At 41.8% G+C, this 23,662-nt stretch overlaps 2 protein-coding genes across 4 annotated transcripts; one reads left to right on the forward strand and one right to left on the reverse strand.

The window, feature by feature from the left end:
* The first annotated feature begins 83 nt into the window (after positions 1-83).
* On the forward strand, positions 84-11,312 carry ZCCHC17 (zinc finger CCHC-type containing 17). Of its 3 annotated transcripts, none has more exons than XM_058195301.1 (8): positions 84-229; positions 551-698; positions 1,336-1,393; positions 2,031-2,131; positions 2,829-2,920; positions 3,968-4,068; positions 4,377-4,501; positions 5,872-11,312. In XM_058195301.1, exons 2-8 carry the CDS (start codon positions 657-659, stop codon positions 6,037-6,039), a joined length of 687 nt encoding a protein of 228 aa, XP_058051284.1. In that variant the 5' UTR covers positions 84-229; positions 551-656; the 3' UTR covers positions 6,040-11,312. The 3 variants fall into 3 exon arrangements, with proteins under 3 accessions (XP_058051284.1, XP_058051285.1, XP_058051286.1); XM_058195302.1 differs by having other exon boundaries at positions 94-357; XM_058195303.1 differs by lacking the exons at positions 84-229; positions 1,336-1,393 and having other exon boundaries at positions 560-698.
* Positions 11,313-11,452: 140 nt separating this feature from the next.
* Positions 11,453-22,353, reverse strand: FABP3 (fatty acid binding protein 3). Its single transcript, XM_058195304.1, has 4 exons — positions 22,153-22,353; positions 15,594-15,766; positions 12,656-12,757; positions 11,453-11,752 (listed from the first exon to the last, which is right to left on the reverse strand). The coding sequence occupies exons 1-4, from the start codon at positions 22,223-22,225 to the stop codon at positions 11,699-11,701; spliced, it is 402 nt and encodes a 133-aa protein (XP_058051287.1). The 5' UTR covers positions 22,226-22,353; the 3' UTR covers positions 11,453-11,698.
* Positions 22,354-23,662: the final 1,309 nt, after the last annotated feature.

Here is a 23,662-nt window from a genome sequence, read left to right on the forward strand (position 1 = left end):
AGACGCTGGCGAAGAGGCGGGAGGACCAAGACGTAGGCGTCGAGGTCGCCACGCTTAACACGGAGGACGCCGAGTGGTCGAGACTCTCGCTCGACCCCGCGTTTATTCTGTCTCCCCATTGGCTGAAAAGTGAGGAGGGGGGGCAAAGAGAAGACTGCCTGCGCTCTGAGGGCGGCGGAGAACGAAGACGGTCGTTGGAGCGGATGACCTGGTCTGTATCCTGACGGCGGTAAGATGCCAGTCGGGCCAAGAAGGATCGGGGAAGGCAGTTTCAAGTTTTAAATTCTCTTCAGTTTGGCTCCTCCTTCTCAAGGGTGACAAGGCCTGTCACTTTCTCCTCACGGTTTTTCCTGTGAGGTAAATTAATGGTAGTTGTAGTTCAGCACTGGAGACGGCTCCCATCATCCACTGCCGGATGAGGTGGGGGGAGCAAGGTGTACACGCTGACTGGAATGTGGAGGCGGGGGGGGGGAGCTTGGATTCGCTTTACTGCGCTTTGCTGACTTAGGTTATTTGTAATGTGTCTCCTTTAACTTTGTTTCTTTTTCAGTGCAAGAGCTTTTTTTTTGTTAGCAGCCCAGGGGATAATATAGAACATAGAAAAGGAAACTTGACCAGAAGATTGTTATAAACTCCTTTTGTGGTAGTTGAAAGCGATGGATCAGCTTCCGGAACTCTATGCTGTTTTCCAAGGAGAGGTATGGTCCCTAAAGGGTTAATTTTCAGAGAGATAAGATTGAATACATCATAAAAATGTGTTTTCACAGTTAACAAGATTTTTAAGTTCAGATAGGTTAAATAGATAGTATGTATAATTTTAAAAAAAATTCAATCAACAGACGGTTTTTAAAAATATCCTTCGTATAAGTGACTAGGATGTCGCTAATCAATAGATTTAGGAACTAAGTTACTGGCTTTGGTAAAGTTTCTTGAATAACATCTTGGTGTGGAATTGTGCTATAGCAGTTGGTGGTTCGGTGCTGAATTTCTAATATCTACATTAATAATATGAATATATTCACAAGTTAGCCATGCCAGAGTGGCTAAGGTTTATTCCCAAATATACATAGAATTTTAGTTTAAGGAGACAATTTTTAAGATGGATAAGATTCAGTGAAAGAAATAGCACACCAGTAGACCCATATTTATGTAAGTATTCCCTCTGGTATTTCCAAACAGTTAAATCTCAAGAGGCTACCTGATCTTTGGCATCAAATAGACAGAACTAAGAATATTGTGTTAGCATCTGTTGTTACTGGGAGCAGGGTAAGGAGACAGTATGCTAATAAATGTTGCTTTGTTTGTGAGTGGTGGTGTATATATATATTTTTACAGGTTGCTTCTGTGACAGAATATGGAGCATTTATAAAAATCCCAGGAACCCAAAAACAAGGTTTGATTAATTATATGATGACTATTTGGTTGACATTATTTTGTTAATATAGTGTGTGGTGTTACTTTTCCACTTACAAGTGTTGAGCGTACCCATTCCCAAGTAACCTTGGTGGCTTACACCAAGCTTACATTGCTAGTCATTGACTTATGATCACTATTGAGCCCAAAATTTATGTTGCTAAGTGAGAGAATTGTTAAGTGAATTTTGCCCATTTTAAGACCTTTCTTGTCACAGTTGTTAAGTGAATTACTGCAGTTGTTAACTTAGTATCATAGCTGTTATGTGAATCTGGCTTCCACATTGATTTTGATTGTTAGAAGGTCACAAAAGGTGATCACAAGATCCTTGGGCATTGCAGCCGTCATAAATATGAACCAATTGCTAAGCATTCGAATTTTGATCATGTGACTGTGGGGATGCTACAACAGTTGTAAAACAAGTCACTTTTCAGAGCTGTTGTAACTTTGAACGGTCACTAAATGAACTGTTGTAAATTGATGATTACTTGTATTATGGGAAAATGAATAGAAAACAAAACTGAGTAGTTTCTTTGTAAAATGTGGGTTGTTTTAGAAAATTATGTTACTGATTTCTAGCAGAAAATCAAATATTTTCTCTCTTGTTATTGCTGTAGGCCTTGTTCACAAAAGCCAAATGTCAAACTGTAGAGTGGACAAACCTTCAGAGATGGTGGACGTTGGAGAAAAAGTATGGGTGAAACTTATAAGAAAAGAGGTAAATTTGTGGCTCTATTTTATGATTTCTACCAATAAAGATTTTATCTTTAACATTTACTGTACAAATACTTTTATTAAAGAAGAATGATATCACAGTCTTAACATTTACTGTGAAGTTCACAGGCAAAGCTACTGAAAAAGTATGCAATCTGAAAATCTAAATTCTCATAGAAAACATTAATTTTATTGGAATTTTAAATAAACATGGAATTGAATGAGATTGAGTTTTCTGAATGATGCGCTTACAAGACATCACAAATGAGTTCAAAAATTGATCCATTCTGTAAATTTATTGTAACCGTATGCAACTCAATCAAAGTTGTTTACATATTTCACAAAGTACCCAATCTGAAATATCCAGTCCAATTCTGCCTTAAAACATAGATACCCTGTTTCCCCCAAAATGAGACATCCCCTGATAATAAGCCCAATCAGGCTTTTGAGCACAATGCAATAAGGCCAAGCGTTTATTTCAGGGTTCAAAAAAATATAAGACAGGGTCTTATTTTCGGGAAAACATGGAAGGTTGATACTATCTGAAAGCTCATTATGAATAGCTAATGTATTTTATATTAATACATTTCAATGATTGAAGTATAATACCTTAAAGTGATTATTATAAGCTCAACATCAGTTTTTGCCTTGGGTATCTGGGAATGAAACAAAAATCAAAATGTATTGCCTTGTTTTTTCAGAAGACAGATGACAAACTGAAACTATCTCTTTCCATGAAAGTTGTTAACCAAGGAACAGGAAAGGACTTAGACCCCAATAATGTTGTCCTTGAGTAAGTGAAATCTTCATACCTCTAATATTTCTTCTCTATACCGAAGGTCTTTCTAGTATGACTTCTCATGGAGAAAGTGTAAAAATCCAACAGTTCTTTTGAGCTCAGTAGAAGAGACCACCAAGATAGGGGTCCCCAACCCCCAGGCTGTAGGACCAGTACCGATCTGTGGCATGTGTTAGGAACCGGGCCATACAGCTGGAGGTGGCCAAGTGAACCCTACTGTAAACAGCACATGCAAGGGATCTAGATGATGTGCTCCTTCCCCCTCCCCCACCTCTGATCTGTGGAAAAATTGTCTTCCACAAAACCTGGTGCCAAAAATGTTGGGGACTGATGAACCTGCCACAAAATGTGGTGTGGAGGATTTCTGTTCAGTATTTCATCCAGTCTTGTAAACCACTTCATTCCACTCTTTCTGTTGATTTTCTTATCGCCCATAGAATAGCCAGTCAACATTTTATGTTTAAGTGTGATTGTACTATGCCAAGGTGTTGGATTCTTCCCACACTTATATCCCACACTTTTTAACTATCCATCTCAGCTCTTTGTTGGCAAATGAGTTTCACTATTTCTGTTCTTTATTTATGCACAAACATGTATTTTCAAAGCAGTGAAAACCATTATGTTTGGCAGGCTTTTTGGGTAGACCTGTGTTTCTTAACCTTGGCAACTTAAAATGTGGCTGTTGAATTCTGTGGAATTCACAAGTATTGAAATCCATACTTGTGTAAACAGGTGGTCCTGGGCTGCATTTGTAATTTTTAGCGTGTTTTTATGAAATATATTTTTGTAGTATATAAACTGTCTTGAACTGTGACAGGTTGGATGATATAAAAAGGTTGCTAAAATAATTATATGATTGCATAGATTTCTGATTATGGACAATAAGTTAGAAAAAATCATAGTGACAATTCAGAAAGCTGTCTGAAAATTATGTCAATTTTATTGACATAACTTAGAATGTGTTCATTGTTCCAAGTAGAATCAGTTTTTTTCCATATTAATGATGTTTCTGTTTTTGAAAATTCTTGTGTTTTTATGCAGTCAAGAGGCACGGAAAAAATGCTCCTTTAGAGATTATACCAGTCAAAAGATCACTTTAGAAGCTGTTTTGAACACTGTGTGTAAGAAGTGTGGTTGTCCAGGTATGTGATTAATATTTTTTTTCATTTATTGTGCGTTTTCAGAGAGTTATAGAAGATAGGGGTTTGAAAAAAGTTGAGAAATGAAGAAAATATAACTTTATTTGTGGGCCTTTATTTGTGGGTATTTTTATTCCATACGGTGACAATATATGCCCTTTTCCTCAAAACTGGAGAACATAAATGTAATGGGACTTAAGCACTTAGGTATAAATAGCATCTAGAATTCTGTTTAAATCTTGAGGAAATAGAGAAGAATAATCTAAAAAGGTTGCCTTATTTTATGTATCTATATAATTCATTTGTTGTAGGTCATTTTGCCAAAGATTGCTTCATGCAGCCAGGAGGGACAAAATACACCCTTATACCAGAGGATGAACCTGTCCCTGCAGAAGATGAAAAGAAAGCTCACCACTCTATGAAGAAAAGGAAAAAGGTATATATGGACATTCTCAGTTATCCAGGTCATGATTGCCCAAAGATGCTTTTCCAAAAGGCAATTGGGCTTTCTTTGGTTTTCCTTGAAGATGTTTTGCTTCTCATCGGGGGTGCGTTCTATTTACCTTTACTACCGGTTTGCCACGGGACCATGCATGCTCGCTTCGCTCGCTCATGCACAGTTCTACACATACGCAGGAGCTTCTGCACATGCACAGAAACTTCCTGATGATGTCCGGGTCGGTGGGTGGAGCCTCCTGCCAGTTTTACTACCGGTTCTTGCGAACTGGTCTGAACCAAGGGCAGCGCACCACTGCTTCTCATCCAGGAAGCTTCTTCAATTCTGATTGAATTGTGGAGAATGGAAGGATTTATATTCCTTGCAGTCATCTGGTCTTTAGCACTCCCTCTGAAAGTTGTTGAGGCCACTTGGAGGTTTACCTGTGCCCTCAGGGTCACCTAAATAGTGCAAATGTGTGCGGAACCTTCTTGGAACTACTGAAAGGGCTTTGTTGTAAACAGGTGATGGTCTCTTTGACCCTCTTTCAAACTAGCGGTCCTCTCTGTCCAGAATGTGGACTTTGCTGTCTTCAAAAGAGTGGCCTTTGCCTTTCATTGAAAGGTACCACTTTCTTAAAGCTGCATGTCAAAGGTTACTGGAAAGAGCTCTGCTGTTAAATAGATAAGAATTGGTAGCAGTTCACAGAGCTGTGACATTAAAAGATACACAGTATCTACTGAAACTTCCCTGCACAAATTGAGCATGCTTAATTTATAATTAGATGCCAGTTTGCATGTATAGTTTAGTTTGTGTTCTAGGTAACAAATAATGGCTTCTATTTTTAGTCTGCTTTTTTTGGGTGGGCGGACCTTATTTCTGCAGAGAAGTAGCTCCATTGTAGAAGTACTCCTCAACTTACAACAGTTCATTTAGTGACTGTTCAAAGTTACGTCACTGAAAAAAGTGACTTAAGACTGTTTTTCACACTTATGAACATTGCAGCATTCCCACATGATAAAAAATTGGATGCTTGGCAACTGGTTCATATTTATGATGGTTGCCGTATCTCAGGGTCATGTGATCACCTTTTGCAACCCTCTGACAAGCAAAGTCAATGGGGAAGCCAGATTCATTTAACAACTGTGTTACTAACTTAACTGTGTTATTTCACTTAATGGTTGTTAAATGAAGTGATTCACTTAACAACTGTGACAAGAAGGATCATAAAATGGGAGAAAACTCAACAACAGACTCAGCAACAGAAATTTTGGTCTCAATTGTGGTCATAAGTCAAGGATTACCTGTATGTAGTAATATATACTCTGTCATACAAAATTCATCAGGACTTTTTTTTTTCTCCTGACCAGGATAAAAAGAAAAAAAGGAAACGTAAGAACACAGACTTGGAGGCTTCCGACAGCACCAATTCTGACAATGGGAATCAGCCAGCTCAGAAGAAGGCAAAACGCAAGGAAAAAAACAGTCCATCTCGGAAAAGGAAAAAGAAACATCATAAGAAAAAGCACAAGGAATGAGAATGAGAATCTGATTCTGGACTGCATGTGTTCTCAGTGCAAATTGTGGCTTCCATTCCCTCTGGTCATCAGTTGGAAAAAGAACAACTGAACCAGCAGGATGCGTTAGGATAAAATGGTTTTTCCTTCTTTGAAAATCACCTTAGTTTTTCAAGGATTATCATAAGGATAGCTATTCTCCTCCCATAAAGTAGAAAGGAAGGAGCAGCCTGCCACTGGGTGGTACCTTGTCCCAGTTGTTCATTCTTGTGAAATCTTAACTCCTTTCTTTCGTTTCTTCATGCTTGGATTTTAGCCAGTCTCTTTAGAGCAACTAAAGAGCCATCTTGCAGAAACTTGCATGGAGCTGGCAGTTGGCGCATTTCCTCATTTGGGAACAACTGTGTTGACTCAGCATCTGCCACTTATTGTCTGCCTACCAGCAGAAGGAACTGTGAAGGTATCCTCTCACCTGACAAGGACACATTGGTTGAAGAACAGATCATGCCACTGCATTCCTGTTATCCCATTTGTCCTGTAATACTGTAAGAGGAAGAAATCAGGTACAGGACCAGTTGTCTTAAAAACTGAGAAATGAGCTAAGTGTTCACCTTTGAACCATGAATAAAGTTTTGGTTCATGGGGTTCTTTTTATTGTAGATTTGGATTTGGAGAAGGGACAGAAATAAGAACCCTCCTAGTTGTCTCACTTTCCTATTGTGAGATGCTTTAAAAACCAGGGTGTCAGCATTTTTGTGTTGGAAGCTCACTTACATTATACTTTGTTGGTTTTGGAGGCTGCAGGAGTGCAGTCAGTGATTTGCAGTGGATGAGACTGCATTTTGGAGTTTATTTTTCCTAGACTGGCTTTAAGAGGTGAAATGAAGATTCCAGACCTCAGTGAACTTCATAGAGCTATTTTGCTCCCCTTGTCCAGAAGAGAATTGCCTGAGTGGGGCTCATATAAATGAAACTGAGCGTAATGTGCTGCTTTTACACTAACCATTATATTTAGGGCAGGGGTTCCCAACCCCCAATCCATGGACCGGCACCGGGCTATGTCATGCCAGCAACCAGGCTGCGCAAACAAGTGAATCCCCATCCATGGGATGCAAGCAGCATGCAAAACCACACTGTTGTGACCTAGGCTTCCCCAAAAAGCACGAAGCAGAATCCTGGTTCTGACAAAACCCCTTTTATTAAACAAACTGAATTCCTTTCATTCACCATTAGCAAAGTCTTTCAAGGGAGAATTTACAGTCACAGACCTTATCTGGCTTGGAGAGCTGCCAGGCCGATATCTTCAAAACTTGGCAAAGCGTCTCAGAGTCACTAACCAATTCACTCTTTTATTCCCTCGGGGAGGGGCCATTCATCGTCCACCTGTGGCCTTACTCCCAAATCGACCCATGTTCTTTAGCTGTTCCCTTTGTCTCACAACTCTGTGCATGCACACACTGGGAACAGGCTCCAGCTGTTGGTCTGCCTCACTGATGTCTGCCTCTGAAGGCAGCTGATAACTGGCATCCGGCCCTGGCCCCCTCTCTGCCTCCAACACAGAGCCCTCATCAGAGCCTTCCCCAGACTCCAGGACTGGCCCGTGTTCCTCCCCAACTTCCTCACTGTCCGAATCTGTTACCAGTTCTGCTGGCCACTGGCAGGCCACAGCACTCCCCCCCCTCCGGTCTGAGGAAAAATCTCTCCATGGAACTGGTCCCTGGTGCCCAAAAGGTTGAGGGCACTGCTTTAAGGCATTGTTATTTGGACAGGAAACTGTTGGTCAGTTCCAGGCTCTAGTCTAAATTGGGAAGTTGAAGAACAGCCTGGCAGAAGTCAGTGAAACCATAGTGACTTCTTGTTACCAAAAAAACCCCTACAGCACGTCCATGAAATGTCAAGAGCCGAATATAACTTGAAATAACTTTTCTCTCCATTATATTATTTTAGCTATTAAGAGTGCAGAGGTGCAGTCAGTGATATAACCGTTGGAGTGCCAGCTTTTCTGTATTATCCTGGCAACTTTGAAGCTTATGTCTTAGTTATATCCTGTATTTCTCTGCCTTTGGGAAATCTAAGGCAATTTACATAAGGTGTGTAACTAAATTCTCTTTGATCAGAGATTAGGTAAGTTAGCTGTCTTGCAGTTCATGCCTCTAGCATAGTACTATTTCTCAGAAATGTAACTGTCAATCACTCCAAGAACCATATTGGTAATTGCCAAAAAACACCCTTGTTTGTGCCTATATTACCTCTTCAAGGCAAACCACTGCTTGTGTATTATTGAATTTTCCTACTCTGATTGGCACAATGTACATTGATGACATAAGTGTCTGCATAGTGTAGTTTTATCAGCTCTTTGTGTTATAAGTTGCATGCTTAAAAGTTTTCAGCTTGGTTCATAAAGTTTTTAAACTGGGATCTGTAATAGAGCTGCTAAATTTTTTGAAGGCCCACTTTGCCGAATATAGGTTCGAGCAAAGTGCCTCTTGTGTAGTGCATGCCCAAGGACTAAAGATTACAAGATGCGCAAGAAATGATACGCAATAACAAAAATATACCCCTAAAAGGTCCACCAGTGAATGAAGACATAGAGTAACAAAATAGCCAAATTGTAACCCAACTAAGATGAAGACCCAAGGACTATCTGCTTTGAGCAATTGTAGGATGTAATCAGGGTTGGAGCCTGTCAGATGTCCACTTGGAAGCTGTTCCAAAGAACTGGTTCAGCTACACAGTGTCATAGAACTTTACCCCCACTCCCATTCCAAAGGGTGCGGCTAATATTTTTTCCTGAGTGTATCAAACTGCCTCCCATTCCAAAGGGTGCGGCTAATATTTTTTCCTGAGTGTATCAAACTGCCTAGACATATTCCAATGGGAGAATGCAGTCCTGCAAATAAGGGCCAAGTCTCATAGAGCTATATAAGTTAGCATTTTCAATTGCATCTGGAAGGCCAATGGCAATTAGTGCAAGACTCACATTACTGGTATAATATGATCCCACCAACAAAGACCAGTCAACACACAGGCTCCTGTAATTTGAACCAACTGAAAACTAAGTGATCCTCAAATGTAGTGTGTGTTGCGATAATCTAAGTAGGGAATGAGTCACAACAGTTAAGATAGGGTAGGACTGCAACTGGCATGCCAGCCAAAGCCACAGCCTCTTACTTTTCCAGCAAAAGCCAGGAGTACAGATGTATACCTAAGTCAGACACCTGTTCCCCCAGCAGCAGTGTGCAAAATAATTATTGACCAGATGTATTGGATGAATATGGGATGCAGTGGCTAAGAGGCTGAGCTTGTCGATGGAAAGTTGGCAGTTCAGTGGTTCGAACCCCTAGTGCCACGTAACGTGGTGAGCTCCCATTACTTGTCCCAGCTTCTGCCAACCTAGCAGTTCAAAAGCAGGTAAAAAATGGTGGGAAGGTAACAGCGTTCCATGAGCCTTTGGCATTTAGTCATGCCAGCCACATGACCACGGAGAGATCTTCGGACAGCGCTGGCTCTTCAACTTTGAAAAGGAGATAAGCACCACCCCCTAGAGTCAGGAACGAATAGCACATATGTGCAAGAGGAACCTTTACCTTTACCTACTGGATGAATAAAGGCATAAAGTAATACCCAGGACTGCTCCTCTCTCCAGTACGTGCCAGTTAATTTTTTTTATTTTGCAAAGATAAGAGGGAGCGGTTGATGAGTCAGGTAGATCTTCCCATGAATTGTCAACTGGGTATCTTCTGTTTAAGTTATCCTAACATTTGGAACAAGCCTCTTGTTTACACAGTGTAGAAACTAGCAGGAGAGTTGCATTAGCCCCCGGCAACCCAAAGTAAGCACTGATAATATTTTATTAAAAGGCATCAGTTGTTGAGCAGTAGCTACTTTGTCAAATGTAGAAATGTAACACTAACGTAATGCTTAAGAACACTTAGCTAGTGACATAAATTCAAAATACATAACTGGCATTTTTGCCTTCCTGGAGGGTACAACATTGATGTCAATAGTGCTGATATAAGCAGGGCTCAAGTACATTGCTGTTATTTTTGACTCACGTACTGATACTTCAGAAGGAAAGTATAAAATGTTTAAGTGTCCAGTGCAACTTAGATTGACACAAATCAGAAACAAACATATATTTTGTTATATAAAATTTGATGATTTGTCTCTATAAGAAACTCATTGGAAATACATGCAGATAACCAGTCACTCAGATAAAATGCTCTAGGACCATGTTTCTTAACCTTGGCAACTTTAAAGATGTGTGGACTTCAATTCCCAGAACTGAATGCTGCTTGGGAAATTCTGGGAGTTGAAGTCTGCACATCTTAAAATTTGCTGAGATTGAGCAATACCACTTTAGAAGATGGTGCTTTTTGCAAAGACAGCTATTGTTTTGGTGTGCTTCATTTAAAGTCACTGATAGGAGACTTATGTGCTCCTCCCTAAATACATACACTGGAGAATCACTAGAAACTGACTAAGCAATTGGAGCAAGAAATTTTGGTCAAAAATGATATAACCATCCCAGGAATGATGCAGTGCTTTCGAAATACTGTTGCTGACAGGAGAAAATAAAACTGGTTGGTACATATTTCCAAACTTATCTGTGTACTTTAAAAGTTGTTCACTCCACCCAGAGATTTGTGTCTGAGGGATTGCAGTATGCTCGCTGCTGCCTATATGATCCATTCTGGTTATTTGCTGTGCCTTCCTAAAACTGAATTGATAAATATTCATGTTTCTAGGGCCAATTTATATACAAACAAGCCAAATCAAGATACAGGACTATGATAGCCATTATAACAACATCTAAAACAGTCTATGCATGCTATGTAATGTTTAAAGTTACGGGCATCACATGCCACACTAGAAAAGGAATTTCATAATTCAGATCTTCAAGAGACCCCACTCTGATATCGAACAGCCTTGTATATAATGCAGGTAGTTCTCTATCTATCAGGTCACCCTGCAGCTAGCAGAGTAATGAGACAACTTGTAAATTTGCTAGCTGGGAGAATCTGTATTAATCTTGTTCCAGATCTTTAATAATACTTGTGATGGAAAAAACAATCTTGACTGATAAGCAGTGGAATATATAGTTTTGGAAAACCGTCTGAATGAGTCTAATGTAATATCAGTCTTACACATATTTTGTCTTGCAAAATGATAAGAATATGGTAGTTTTGTAGAAGGCAAGCATACCTCTGTAGAGCAGACTTTGTGGCTCAGTTGCCAATTACTAACAGGCAAGAGTGAAATCTAATGCTGACTTGTGTATTCATTTTCCTAAGAAGCGCTTCAGACAGGCAACAGCATGAACATAGCAACTGCCTCTGTCAGGTAGATAAATAGACACTAATTTTGATGAAAATGTGCGGTTTTAAATGAGGCACAGTCATAATCCTGATAAAAGCAGAACACTCAACTAGACTTTTTTTTTGGTAACAATTGTTTCACTTTATTATTGTTTTTTAAAAGATCTCTTCGATAGTAAAAATGTGTGGGCACACCCAAAACTCCATAAAGGTCAGGGTGACTGGCACTTATGAAGAGAGCTCAGGTTAGATACTGAAAGGTCTCCAAAATTTCAGTAAGTGTACAAAACACAAAGAAAGAAAAAACATCAGCAATTCGGCAGTGAAAAATAGTATTACGATAGGAAGGAGGTAGAAACTTTCTAGTTATCTTTCTGGTAGGTACGAGTGCAGATCACATCACCCATTTTCAGAGTCTGAAAGAGATGATGATACATAAGACAATTATCTTTTGTTCTGGAATGCTGAAGGACAATCTGCCTATGGGAAAGAAAGTTATCACTTTTATGGCACTAAATTATTACAGGCTTGGTTTGTCCAATTTACAAAGACATTAACCATCATTCTGCTAATCAAAAATGAGCCAGACTTGCCTTGCATATTAAATTGAATCAAAATAAACCAAATTATGATACTTTAGGTTGGGTCAGCCCTGTGGCTATATTTCTCTATGAATAAACAATTGTTCCCTACCTTTTTTTTAATAGAATAAAGACTGTCTTAGCCTAAACATGAAGAGTATTTACTCTAGTTTTTTGTCCGAGAAGTCTATATTCTCTTCCCCAAAGGAAAGAACTAAGGGTTGAGTTGATCAATTCTGTTAATCAGCAGTTGATCAATTCTATGCTCAAAAATGTTCCTCAAGGCTGAAGATATTTCTGGCAGGATTGCAAAAACATTTTCAAATCTGAAACACACTTTCTGAGTGCAAAAGTCCCAGATTCGATCACCAGGCTACTTTCAAAGGGTGCCAAGACACTTTCTAAAATGGGCCAAATAATCCACGTCTCACTCTAAACCACCTGTTTTGAATTTGAAGCATTTTGCACACTGAGTTTCTAAAATATCTGGAAATCAGATATTTCCAAGTAACTAAACCAGGGATGCTATAAACTGCATTATTTGGTTTTATGCTCCCTTTGATGGCTTATTCATTTGAAAGAAAAAATAATTCAGACTTCCCAATTAATACTAGTTAATTTTCATTGTCTAGAAGTGCTTTGGCATCACTCTATCTCAACAATTTCCAAGTGAATTTCTTCCTACAATAGAAGCCACCAATTGCCAAGGGAAAAAAATGTGTGTGTTGGTTCCCTTACCAATATCAGCTTGCCATCTTTTATTTCTCGAACGAGTGAGGTCTCCTTTCCATTCCATTTTTGTATGTGAACAAGCTTCCCTCCATCTAGTGTCACAATAGACTGTAGAAAGAAATAATCCTGCTCATTTCATAGCCAGACAGCTTGGGGATTATGAATGGAAAAAGGGATTAGGCAAGATTTTAAAAAGACAATTGAATGTACAGTTGTGACCTGCCCATTTTTTCTGCTTGTGTTTGCATTAGTCATGTATAGCAGTAGTCTTTCGAAGCAGAAGCCCAGAAACCTAGATTAGATAACTGCATGTTATGTGAAATGGTACGTAACTAGTTTTTCCTTTAAAAAACAACAACAACAGCCACAGAGCCTCCTGATTGGAATCACAATTATGTCTTTGGAAAGGACGATAAATATTTTTTTTTCTTTTACCATGGATAAATCTAAAAACCTTTCCCAACCTCTATAGCTCCCTAATCTTTCCTCCTTTCATCAATGGAAAATAGCGTAATTACCATAAAAAGGATTGCTGAAGATCCTTGAGCAATACACAAGAGAAAGGATTAGCTAAGTAAAATTTTCCATGAGTAGTTAAAGAATCCTTAGAGAAATTGAAGGATTGAGGGGAGGCATTCATGCGACAACCCCTATAACAAACCTAACTACAATCATCCTGCCAAGAAATTCCTTTTCACTCCAGCCGCTATTCCCACTCATGGCTAACTGCAGAGTACAAGGTCCTTTTGGAAGCCAGAGGACTGGAATCAGTGGTGAAATCCAATTTTTTTTTTACTACTGGTTCTGTGGGCATGGCGGGAGTGGCAGGGGAAGGATATTGCAAAATCCTCATTCCCTCCCCATTCCTGGGGGAATGATATTGCAAAATCTCCATTCCCACCCCACTCTGGGGCCAGCCAGAGGTAGTATTTGCCGGTTCTCCGAACTGTTCAAAATTTCTGCTACCGGTTCTCCAGAACCTGTCAGAACCTGCTGGATTTTCACCCCTGACTAGAATTATCCTTGATTGGATTTTATATTACGGCCACATCTCCCAGGGAACATATGCTTCTATAGTGTCACTCTAAGACCAGTGCTTCTCACACTTGACATGTGGACTTCAACTCCCAGAATTCCTCAGCTAGCTGAGGAATTTTGAGAATTGATGTCTACATGTCTTAATGATGCCAAGCTTCAGAAACTGCTCTGTTGGTTTTCTCTGGCTGGCTATTAGCCACATTCCCGGAGTTGCTCTGAAGGTCCACCAAGCACCACTTCTTATGGAAAGCCCACAAGATACTCATTCTCTCAGAACAGCTATCCAACACTTAAATTGTATTTTTAATTAATTAGCAATTGGTAATCACAATAAATAACAATGCACGTTAGCAAATCCTTGATATAGGTGTCTTTTCAGAAGAATGATACTAGCTAATGGAATTGTATGCAATTTAATTGTAAAAAGGCTACTACTCCAAAGAAATAACTGCTTTGAAACGATTTACTGACTTTCTTATCATGTTATGTTCTGTAGCCAAAGCAGACTGAAATCAGAAGCTTTATGGTTTCCTGCAGTCCTTAATTTTAAAAATTTAAATATCCTGGCAAGGCTGAACTCTAAGGAAGATTTCTTCTGTCAAGTCACAGCTATGGAGTAGTCAGGATAGGAATTTTATTATTAAATTTATTGGCCACCCATCTTACCCACAAACAGGGTAACTCTGGGCTTCTACTTTTAAGCTAGTAAAAATAATCATCACAAAGTTTTGTTCTGTCATTTACAACTACTTTAAAAAAAAAACCAGTAGCACAAGTTCCTTTTAAGGACCAGGAAGATGAAAGTCCTATGAATGGGCTTATTTTATCTAAGTTCTGATAAAGAGTTCAGTTTCATGAATAAGTATCCAAGTTAAGATTGGCTTCAGTGTTTATTTAGGAATAAACTCTCAATCGAAGGGAGTGTGGGTGTGATACTCTGGGACATTCACATAAAATACACGAAGGGCTTTAACTTCAGACTTTGTCAACAGACATTGTATCCTTTGAATGTTCTTCCAGCTACAGATCAATGGAAAGAAGCCCTATATGTAAACCTTAACAACACAATACAACGCAAACTCTCACAGCTATCCATGTAAGATTTCAAAAAGGCTGATTAGAACTCTGAACAGGCTAGAAGTTTATCTAAACTTTCGATTTTAGCACCAGCCAACCTGAGGGCCATAAGAAAATAGTGACGGATGAGATTTTACCATTGTGTTGCGGTACTTCTATTTTAAAAAAAAAGAAACTACCATAGAGAAGCATTGTTCCTCCATGAATTTGGTTTACCTCCTTCTTTTAAAAGAGAGAAGGACAAATTGACCCTGTTCAATCTTCCAACTATCATCAAAGTCATTTTGGATACGGCATTCCAGGTGTCATTTTGGATATGACATTCCATTACAGGACACATGAAATATAGTATTCAATATGACCCTGGATGATAAATGGACAAAGGATAACCAAGGAGAATCTTCACAGCTGTGCTTCGAAAGCTCATATCCAGGGAGATTTGCCCAATGACAATTTCCATCTATCAGCAAGGATCTTATTTTGCCCCAAAATTGTATTATGCATTTTAGGCACATAATGACAAAATGATAAAACAGAAATATATACCATATACTGCATAGTATTCTAATTTATTTTTGAGCTCTCTTGAGGTGCTGTGGGAGAGGGAATTAATTTAGTATATAGACCTACACTTCTTGTAGGTATGGCAATATTCCACAGGAGAAATTAAGCAATTAATCAGTTAACTTTTTTGTAATTACTACATGAACATCACTAATCGGAGCAGTAAGTGCTAATTTAGAAGGACCAAAAAACCCTTCTTTTGGTGAGTAGATCCTAAAGGGAATGGCCAGGATCACCGCTCAAACCGTAGAGATCAGATCTTTACCTTCACATTCCTGCCATCTGCTGTTGTCTCATCAAATTCTTCTCCCACTTTGAAATTGATCTCCGTGTTCTTGAAAGTGCTGTGAGTTTTGATGGTGATTGCATCACCGTTCACCTCAATAATGGTGGTAGGTTTGGTCAAATTAGCAATTTGTCTCGTGGCAAAGTTCACATCTACAAGAAAGGGGGGGTGGGGAGAAAAGAGTCCAAAACTAAAAAAACCAAGTATTTAGCAGCCTAAAAACATGGGAAACATTTTTCGGTACTGCAAATTAATCAGAGATTGCTCAATTCTACTTTAGATTAGAGTGTCCCTTCCTATTCTATAATGTTGATTTTTTTTAAAAAAAAAAGGAATCAGACTGGTCTGCCTAGCCCTAGAAGAACTTTCTGTAACTGGTTGCCTTCATGTATCACACCCAGCCATAATTTTGTTAACTATAATTTGACTAAACTATAAATAATAATTGTAGAATGTAGGAGTTGGACTCTTATATTGCACTAAGCCATAATTATTTGACTTATGTGTTAAACTCTAGGACGGTTTGTTTGGGTTTGGCTGGTAAATTTGCCATTTTAGATTATCCGGCTGTATTTAAAAAGAAACCATCTCTTAGCATGTGCAAAACAGCCAATCCTAATCTTAACTTTTCAGTAAGGGATCTATAAAGTCAAAGGCAGCTTCTTGAAACAACATTGAAAGATCCTAAAAAGTTGGGGTGGGGGGGAGACGGGACCCATTTCCCTCTCTCAAAAGCAAAAAGTCTTTGTTTACCAGAATCCAAGCAGAACTGAACTGAAGATGGAGGGTTTTATCAGACAGCAGAAAGGGGTTCACCGGAAGAATGTGAACTGCCTTTTCAACTGCCAAGCCATTTAATTTTATTTTTTGGCCTGGCACAGGACCATTTAATGGAGAGGACTTCAAAGAACTGTCTGTGTGTGCGTATAATTGCCAGATGGATGCTCTTTGAACAAGATGTGTGATCTAGAGAGCCTCTTGGATGAATGTAAAGGCTCTTTTATACTACTTAGCATTCCTCTGGTGTGAACTTGCTCTTTTGCATTTTGCTGCCTGATCTAATGGACTTTATTCAGCAGGAAACAGCTGTTCTTTCGTGCTGCTCCTTTTATTATTTATTTATTAAATTATATGCTGTCCTTTCACGCCCCTATCCAATTTATAAAGCAGCCCATCTCATGTACGTGACCCTACCCATCACAGATAAAGGCTCTCTATTCCAACCGCCATAAGAGTTTGCATTTACACACCAACCTCTCTGGGCCATGAAGTAGCAAGGGGCAAGTAGTTCAAGAGCCTGACTCGACCGGGGAGATCCAAGTTCAAATTCCCACTATCCCCCCCGCCCCCCAAGAAGGCTACTCTGACCTCCACTTGTTGTGAACACAGAAAGACCGCTTGGTGCCACTTCAAAGGAGAAGTAAGGGAACAAATGAGGCAAATTAGGGAAAGAAATTAGCTGTGAGCAGGAGGGGGACTGACATCAGGGGGAGAAACCCAGGGGTGAAATGCTCCCGGTTCAGACCGGATCATCCGATCCGGTAGCGACGGTGGTGGGTGGTTCGGAGAATCAGTAGCAAAAATCCCTGCCCCCCACCCCGGCCATGCCCAGCTGAGCTGAGCGTTCATCAGAGGGTTTTTTTTTTACTTTTAAAAGCATTTTGTTTGCCTTTAAAAGAAAAAAAAGCCTCTGATGATCGTGTGGCTCAGCTGGGATCATCAGAACCCTTAAAAGCATTTTTTCTACCACCTCTTGGGCTGAAGAGGTTGTAAAAAAAATGCTTTTAAAAGGTACTGATAATCCCAGCTGAGTTGCCTGATCGTCAGAGGCTTTTTTTTCTTTTAAAGGAAAAAAAAATGCTTTTAAAAGTAAAAAGTTGGCCATGCCCACCCAGTCACATTACCCCCCTCCCCCACCAAGCCATGCCCACGGAACCGGTAGTAACAAATTTTACATTTCATCACTGAAGAAACCATCTTTGCTGGGGTGGGGGGTTCAGTCGTTATTAAAATTGGAGTTTCCTTAGGCAGAGAATTGGAGAGCTAAACGAAGGAGTGAAGCTAAGGAGAAGGACTCTTGCTTTACAGGCCCAAAGCCCCAGAGTCATTCCCTTGCATGTCTACTTAAAATAATTCGGGAAGGGAAGGGATCCTTTGACAGAGATTAATCAACAACGAAAGTGGGGGGGGGGAACAGGGCTAAGTGACTCAAGGTGATACCCTCAAGGTCCCAACATGTCTTCTTGATGTCCTTTTTGGCCCTTCAAGCCAAAAAGAACATCCAAACGTTTTTGAGTGAGCGAGGGAACAGAAGCAGCCCAGAAACGTAATTCCGTACAGCTTGTAGCAGCTTGCCCTTCCCCTGACTTTCTCACGAGAAAAAAGTTTTAAGTTTAATCCAGCTTTCTCCTACTGGGGACTTCCAGTTCTCAAATTATACCCCGCTTAGCCAAAGATCGTAAGTTGTCTCATCCTGCTGCTCCATGCGGTCCGATTTTTTGGTACCGCTGACTTAACAATGCTAGCGTTCCACGGTTTGGGGCAGGAGTTTCCACAGCTGTACCTGGCGATCCAGAGGACTGAACCTAGAATCTTTGGCATGCTCTGCTATTGAGCAATATCCCTTCCCAAAGCTGCTCTTGAGCAATGAGATCCAACAATCTGGAGAAGGCACGAGATAGGGACGCCCAGGCTACCTCTGGAGATAAGGAAGTATGCCTATAAAGTCTACACAAATTGCTCACCAAGGAGGATGGCTGATCTCCTCTTTCAGGTTCTGGCTAATTCAGGGTCACCATATCTGGGCTCCAAATATTAAACAGTCATCAGATTCCCACCCCCCTTGCTTCTTTGACCATGTCGCTTTATTTAAGGGGATTCACATTCAAGAGAGTTGAAAATATGCCTATGTAAATATGGACTTCTGGACTTCTTTGCCGATAGCAAGGAAACACTATAAAGACAAAACTGTGGCATTTCTTTCGAAGCGCTATCAGCACAGATTCCCATCTCCACGGTTGCAAATGTAGGGAGAAGACAATGCCAATTTTTTGACTTTTCCCTGCACTGGGCAGTTGGAGAAAGTAGCACTCAACTCACTCGCTGTGTCGTCTTTGGGTTTGACACATACATTGGTGTTGGAACTGCTTGGAAATCAAAAACTAGAAAACCCCAGATTCAAGCAACCTCTCTACCATTCCCCCAGTTTAAACTACAGTTTATCAAGGTTATTATGGTTCATAAAAAAAATGAGAGCATCCGCTTCCTCGTCACTGCACCTAAGAATTCTTTTTTAAACAATTGTGCTACCTATATAATGGAATAACTGCTTAGTAAATGTTCCCTTTAAAGCTTTAGATTCATAGTGATTTGAAAAGAGTCGAAGGAATGAAAACTGCCATAAAAATCCTGAAAAATTTTTTTCTGTGCAGATGCAGATAGGTTGCAAATACCTCCCCATCATAAATCATTCTCATTGCTGCATTCATGAACTCTACTCTAACCCTGGCGATTTCTGGCACATGCCTAGGGTTCTACTCAGCAGAATTTAATGGAAAAAATCCCGTTATATTATGGCAGTAGGTTTGATTTCCTTTTTTTTTTTAAATTAAAAAAAATATGCACAATCAGCTAAAAGCTTCTCCCCTCTCCGTGTAAATGCAGAATCTTAAATGAGTTAACTGTATCAGTGGGGGGCGGGTGGGGCTAATGGAGCTACTCAAAGCAGAGTAGTAAGATTTATGTTTCAGTTACAGGTGGTCCTCAATTTAGGACAATAAGTTATAACCACTGCAATTGGCCATAAATGCAGTGAGTTGCCGAGCACCTAAAATGCAATCTCATAACCCCCAAGGAAACAAAAGTGCGTATAGTCAAGGCTATGGTTTCCCCAGTTGCAATGTATGGCTGTGAAGGTTGGACCATAAGAAAGGCTGAGCGCCAAAGAATTGAGGCCTTTGAACTCTGGTGCTGGAGAAGACTCCTGCGAGTCCCTTGGACTGCAAGGCGAACAAACAAGTCAGTCCTGGAGGAGATCAACCCTGACTGCTCTTTAGAAGGCCAGATTCTGGAGATGAAACTGAAATACTTTGGCCACCTAATGAGAAGGAAGGACTCCCTGGAGAAGAGCCCAATGCTGGGAAAGATTGAGGGCAAAAGAAGAAGGGGACATCAGAGAATGAGGTGGCTGGATGGAGTTACTGAAGCAGTAGGCATGAGTTTAAATGGACTCCAGAGGATGGTAGAGGACAGGAAGGCCTGGAAGAATGTTGTCCATGGGATCACGATGGGTCGGACACGACTTCGCAACTAACAACAAACCCCCAAGGAAGGGGTCTGGCCAGCGGTGGGTTTCCAATATTCTTACCACTGGTTCAATGCATGCACGTGTGCTTTGCGTGCCTTCCGCACTTGCGCTTTGCTCACTCACATGCCTTCTGCGCATGCGCCCGGCCTCGAAAACTTGCCTAAATAGGACGGCATAGAGCCGGGGCGGGTGGGTAGGACCATCCACAATTTCTGCTACCAGTTCACCTGAACCAATATGAACCGGTTGAATGCCACCTCTGGGATCTGGCTATCAGAACTTCAGCGATAGCCCTGGAGAAGTCGATTGTAACTTCAAATAGTCACCAAGCATTAAACGTCAAGGACCGCCGGCATAAAAAAATGGAGTGGTCAAGATTCAGTTTCCACTCCGCCATCAGCCATAGAAGTTCCCTGAGGGTGTTTTGACCAATCACTCTCCCTGCCCCGCCCATTTCCACAGGAGTTTCATCAGGGAAAATTAAAATTAAGAAACACTCGGTTTCCTCCCTGGGGCTGCTGAACAAAAGACAGGATACATATGCGATATAGAGAATCGGAGATGAACGCAAAATGTTTCCTCTGCCACCATCCTATCTTTTGTTTTGGGTAGAAACAAGGTCTGCTTAACCACAGTGGGATCACCTGGTTAATGACCCTTACTCAACGCACGAGAAAACTGGGCGATGCCGGAATTTTTAATCCTTGCTATCTGCAAAAGCAATTAAAAACCACACCCAACGAAGCGAGGCAAGAGCTGTGCAAAGCTGGCTTAAAGCCAAGCTTTTTCACAGGAGTTAAGAGGTCAGGGAAGTCTTGCGTCTGGCAGAATCAGGCCCAGAAAAGTTGGGGGGGGGAGAGTTTGTACAAAGAGCCCAGTTTGTACCAGCCAGCTGAATGAGCAAATACCCCCATGGCTCCCACACCTTCTTTCCTTACAAACACATATTGAGTGTGCATCCGTTCCCTAAAGCCCTTAAATTGCCGGAAAGCCCGCCAGGGTTCCAGGCTTACTCATGAGAAGCAGCAGCAGCAGCAGTCTTGCCCCATCAGAGCAGCTTCTGGCAGAAAAGGACACATCACATGAACAATCACCCCACCTCTACACACACACACACCCTCTCATTCAGTGAAATACACGCTTTTGCTCTCACTCAGCTCCTCTTGCAGAAATTGCTACCAGATGCCGAGTTGGGTGGGAAGGGGAGGAAAAGCCAAGGATTTCCCTAGGCACATGGCCGGCCAAAAGAGAGCTCCAATTAAATCTACCACACAGCGGTGAGTTTACACAAGGAGCAGCTCAGGTAATGCCAAGTCCTAAAATCCCACCCTGCAAACACGTCTCTTTGCTGCTATCTCCCTTGAGCAATGGAAAAATCTCAAGGTATCATTTGGCGTGGTAGCCACATGCCTCAAATGACACCAAGGACAGTCGGTCACTCATGCCTTTGTCATAGGACACGGTTTGTTCTCATTTACCGGGACTGCCTCGAAGACCACACTGGAACAAAGGGGGAGGGGAGGGGGGCAATATACAACTGACTTTGGGCCAACTGGCCAGGTTCATTACTACCACGTTACACCCCAGCCGTTGCATTGCTGCAAGTGCTACTCAAGGTGCTGGATAATGATGGGCGGCATCTACTGAAGGTCTCCCTCTCTCCCATTTTGAAAAGATGACGGAGGAACCTGCTGCTAGTGGGGGCTCTTTCTCTGGGTCACTCTGCTCCCTTCCTACCAGGTGCCTCCCCATTCTCACGGCTCCCCAGGACCCAGCTTTTGCAGCCCGTCCTTTGCGGGAGGAAAGGTTGGCTTTCTGCGTTGCCCCCAACGCCAGGAGCACACCCGTGTGTCTCGTTTGTACGAATTGCAGTCAGCCCAATTTACCGGGTCAGCAAGGATTTCCTCTACCATTGGAACCTGCCCCATCCCCGGGGCTCAAGACCACCCCCCTAAATAATGAAATAATGAGTTGGGCTTTGGGGGGGGCAGGTGGGAGACCCCATTTCCAAACCACCACCCCCCCTTTTTTTTTTTATAGGGCCACGACGGACGGAGACCGCTTCCCCGTGGAAACCTAACCACAACTACGCCACCATAAGACCCCAAAACCTCTTCTAGCCCGCCGCGGACGACCCCTGCCGCTCCACGAATTCAACCTTCCTTCTCCGAGGCGAACGCCTCTTCCACCACCACCCCTCCATGCCGCCCATCTCTGCCCGCCTTACGGTACCGAGCGCTTTCATGTAGTTGTCGAAACCGACGCTCTCTTCCAGTTTCCAGACGCCGGCAAACATCTCCGCCATGGCGAGCCTGAAATTTGCTTTTTTTCCCCTTCTCCGAAATACAACCGCAGTCGGGCCGGCAAACACGCGCTCCCTCCGTCTCTAGCACGCGCGCGCTTTCCGACGGGGCTCGCCTTTTATTTCTTCCTCCTCCTCTTCCTCCTCCCCTCCTCCACCCCTCCCACCGGCCGGCGACCTCCTCCTCCTCCTCTTCTCCAGGCGCGGCCGGTCTCTTTAAATAGAAGGATGTGGGAATCTTGCCGCATTGCTTCGCCTAGCTCCCGGGATGCGAGCGCTCTTCTTTGCCAAGCCCGGCGGCGCCTCCGCGAGGATCGTGCCTGCCCTGCCCTGCCCTTGCCAAAGCCGCAGCCGCGCCTCTCTTAATCGCGTCTTTTTTTTGGTCTTTCTTTCAAAAAGTCGCCAGCGCAATCCTGCCTGTTTCACGGCTGCAAGACAGGCTAGGATTCCGCGGGAGGGGAGGGAGGCCCGGGGACTGGCTGCAGCGGGAGGGTGGGGTTTTTTTGGGGGGGAGAGGGAAAGGGGGGATCAGGGGTGAGAAACATCAGAGTTTATGGCTATGCTGGTTTGGGCTGCTGGGAACTGGGCGGTGAAATCTGGAGACCTCCCACCCCCGGTTCCCTTCCCAGGGCGCGATATTACTGCTTCTGCCGAATCAATTGCATTGTACGAAGCGCGGCGCTCTGCGGAGGGTTAAGCTTCACAGGTATACTGGCTTTGATCTTTATCCGGGTTTACTTTGAACAGCAACGGAGGTGGGATCTGCTGGCACAATGCCCATGCCTCATGGTAACCTCCAGAGGCGCCCGCTGCAGTTTTTACGGGTTTTTTTATTCGTAACTTGGAAGCCTCTTAAGAGGTTTTGCCTAAATAAATTGGGATTTATGGTTCGGGATGTTTCCACAGGAGAGATAATATAGAAAGAAAAATAATAGGATGTAACTTTAGAGAGAGAAGGATTAAAACACGTTTGGTTAAAAATGTATTCGTATTTTAAAATTGCTGTGAAGACTTTTGGAAAACCGCCTTGTATCTTCTTTTCTATTTTTCTGGCTCATTTTTTGCTTTTTTACCTTTTTGCTTTATTTTTGTTTTTATTTTGTTTCAATAAAAATTATATTCTCCCCACAGAACAAAGTCACCTTCGATGCACTTCAGATGGCTTAATGCTTAGAATGTGAGGCTGACTCTAAACATTTAGTTGAGTGGACCGAAGAGTAGTCAGAAAAGCCAAACGGTAGCCACCATCATTGTACAATCCAAATACTACGTTTTTCTCCTCGACAGACAGCCGAGAAAGTCAGCTTACATCCCAACCAACTTCTAGATGTTTTTCTTTATAAGGAATTCTTACTTTGCCTGTTATGGAATCTTGCCTCATTTTCAGGTGGGACAGTCTGGTTTAATTGAACACTCTATTTTGAAAAACTGGAGCTAACT

Source organism: Ahaetulla prasina, chromosome 10 (assembly GCF_028640845.1).
Source record: "Ahaetulla prasina isolate Xishuangbanna chromosome 10, ASM2864084v1, whole genome shotgun sequence".
In the NCBI taxonomy this organism is placed as follows: domain Eukaryota; kingdom Metazoa; phylum Chordata; class Lepidosauria; order Squamata; family Colubridae; genus Ahaetulla; species Ahaetulla prasina.

Coding starts and splice junctions, on each gene's coding strand:
- ZCCHC17 (XM_058195301.1), top strand. CDS start 657: ATGGATCAGCTTCCGGAACTCTATGCTGTTTTCCAAGGAGAG. Junction 4,069..4,376: donor TAAGAAGTGTGGTTGTCCAG/GTATGTGATTAA, acceptor CATTTGTTGTAG/GTCATTTTGCCAAAGATTGC. Junction 4,502..5,871: donor CTATGAAGAAAAGGAAAAAG/GTATATATGGAC, acceptor TCTCCTGACCAG/GATAAAAAGAAAAAAAGGAA.
- FABP3 (XM_058195304.1), bottom strand. CDS start 22,225: ATGGCGGAGATGTTTGCCGGCGTCTGGAAACTGGAAGAGAGCGTCGGT. Junction 15,767..22,152: donor CAACTACATGAAAGCGCTCG/GTACCGTAAGGC, acceptor CCTTTCTTGTAG/ATGTGAACTTTGCCACGAGA. Junction 12,758..15,593: donor CAGATGGCAGGAATGTGAAG/GTAAAGATCTGA, acceptor TTCTTTCTACAG/TCTATTGTGACACTAGATGG.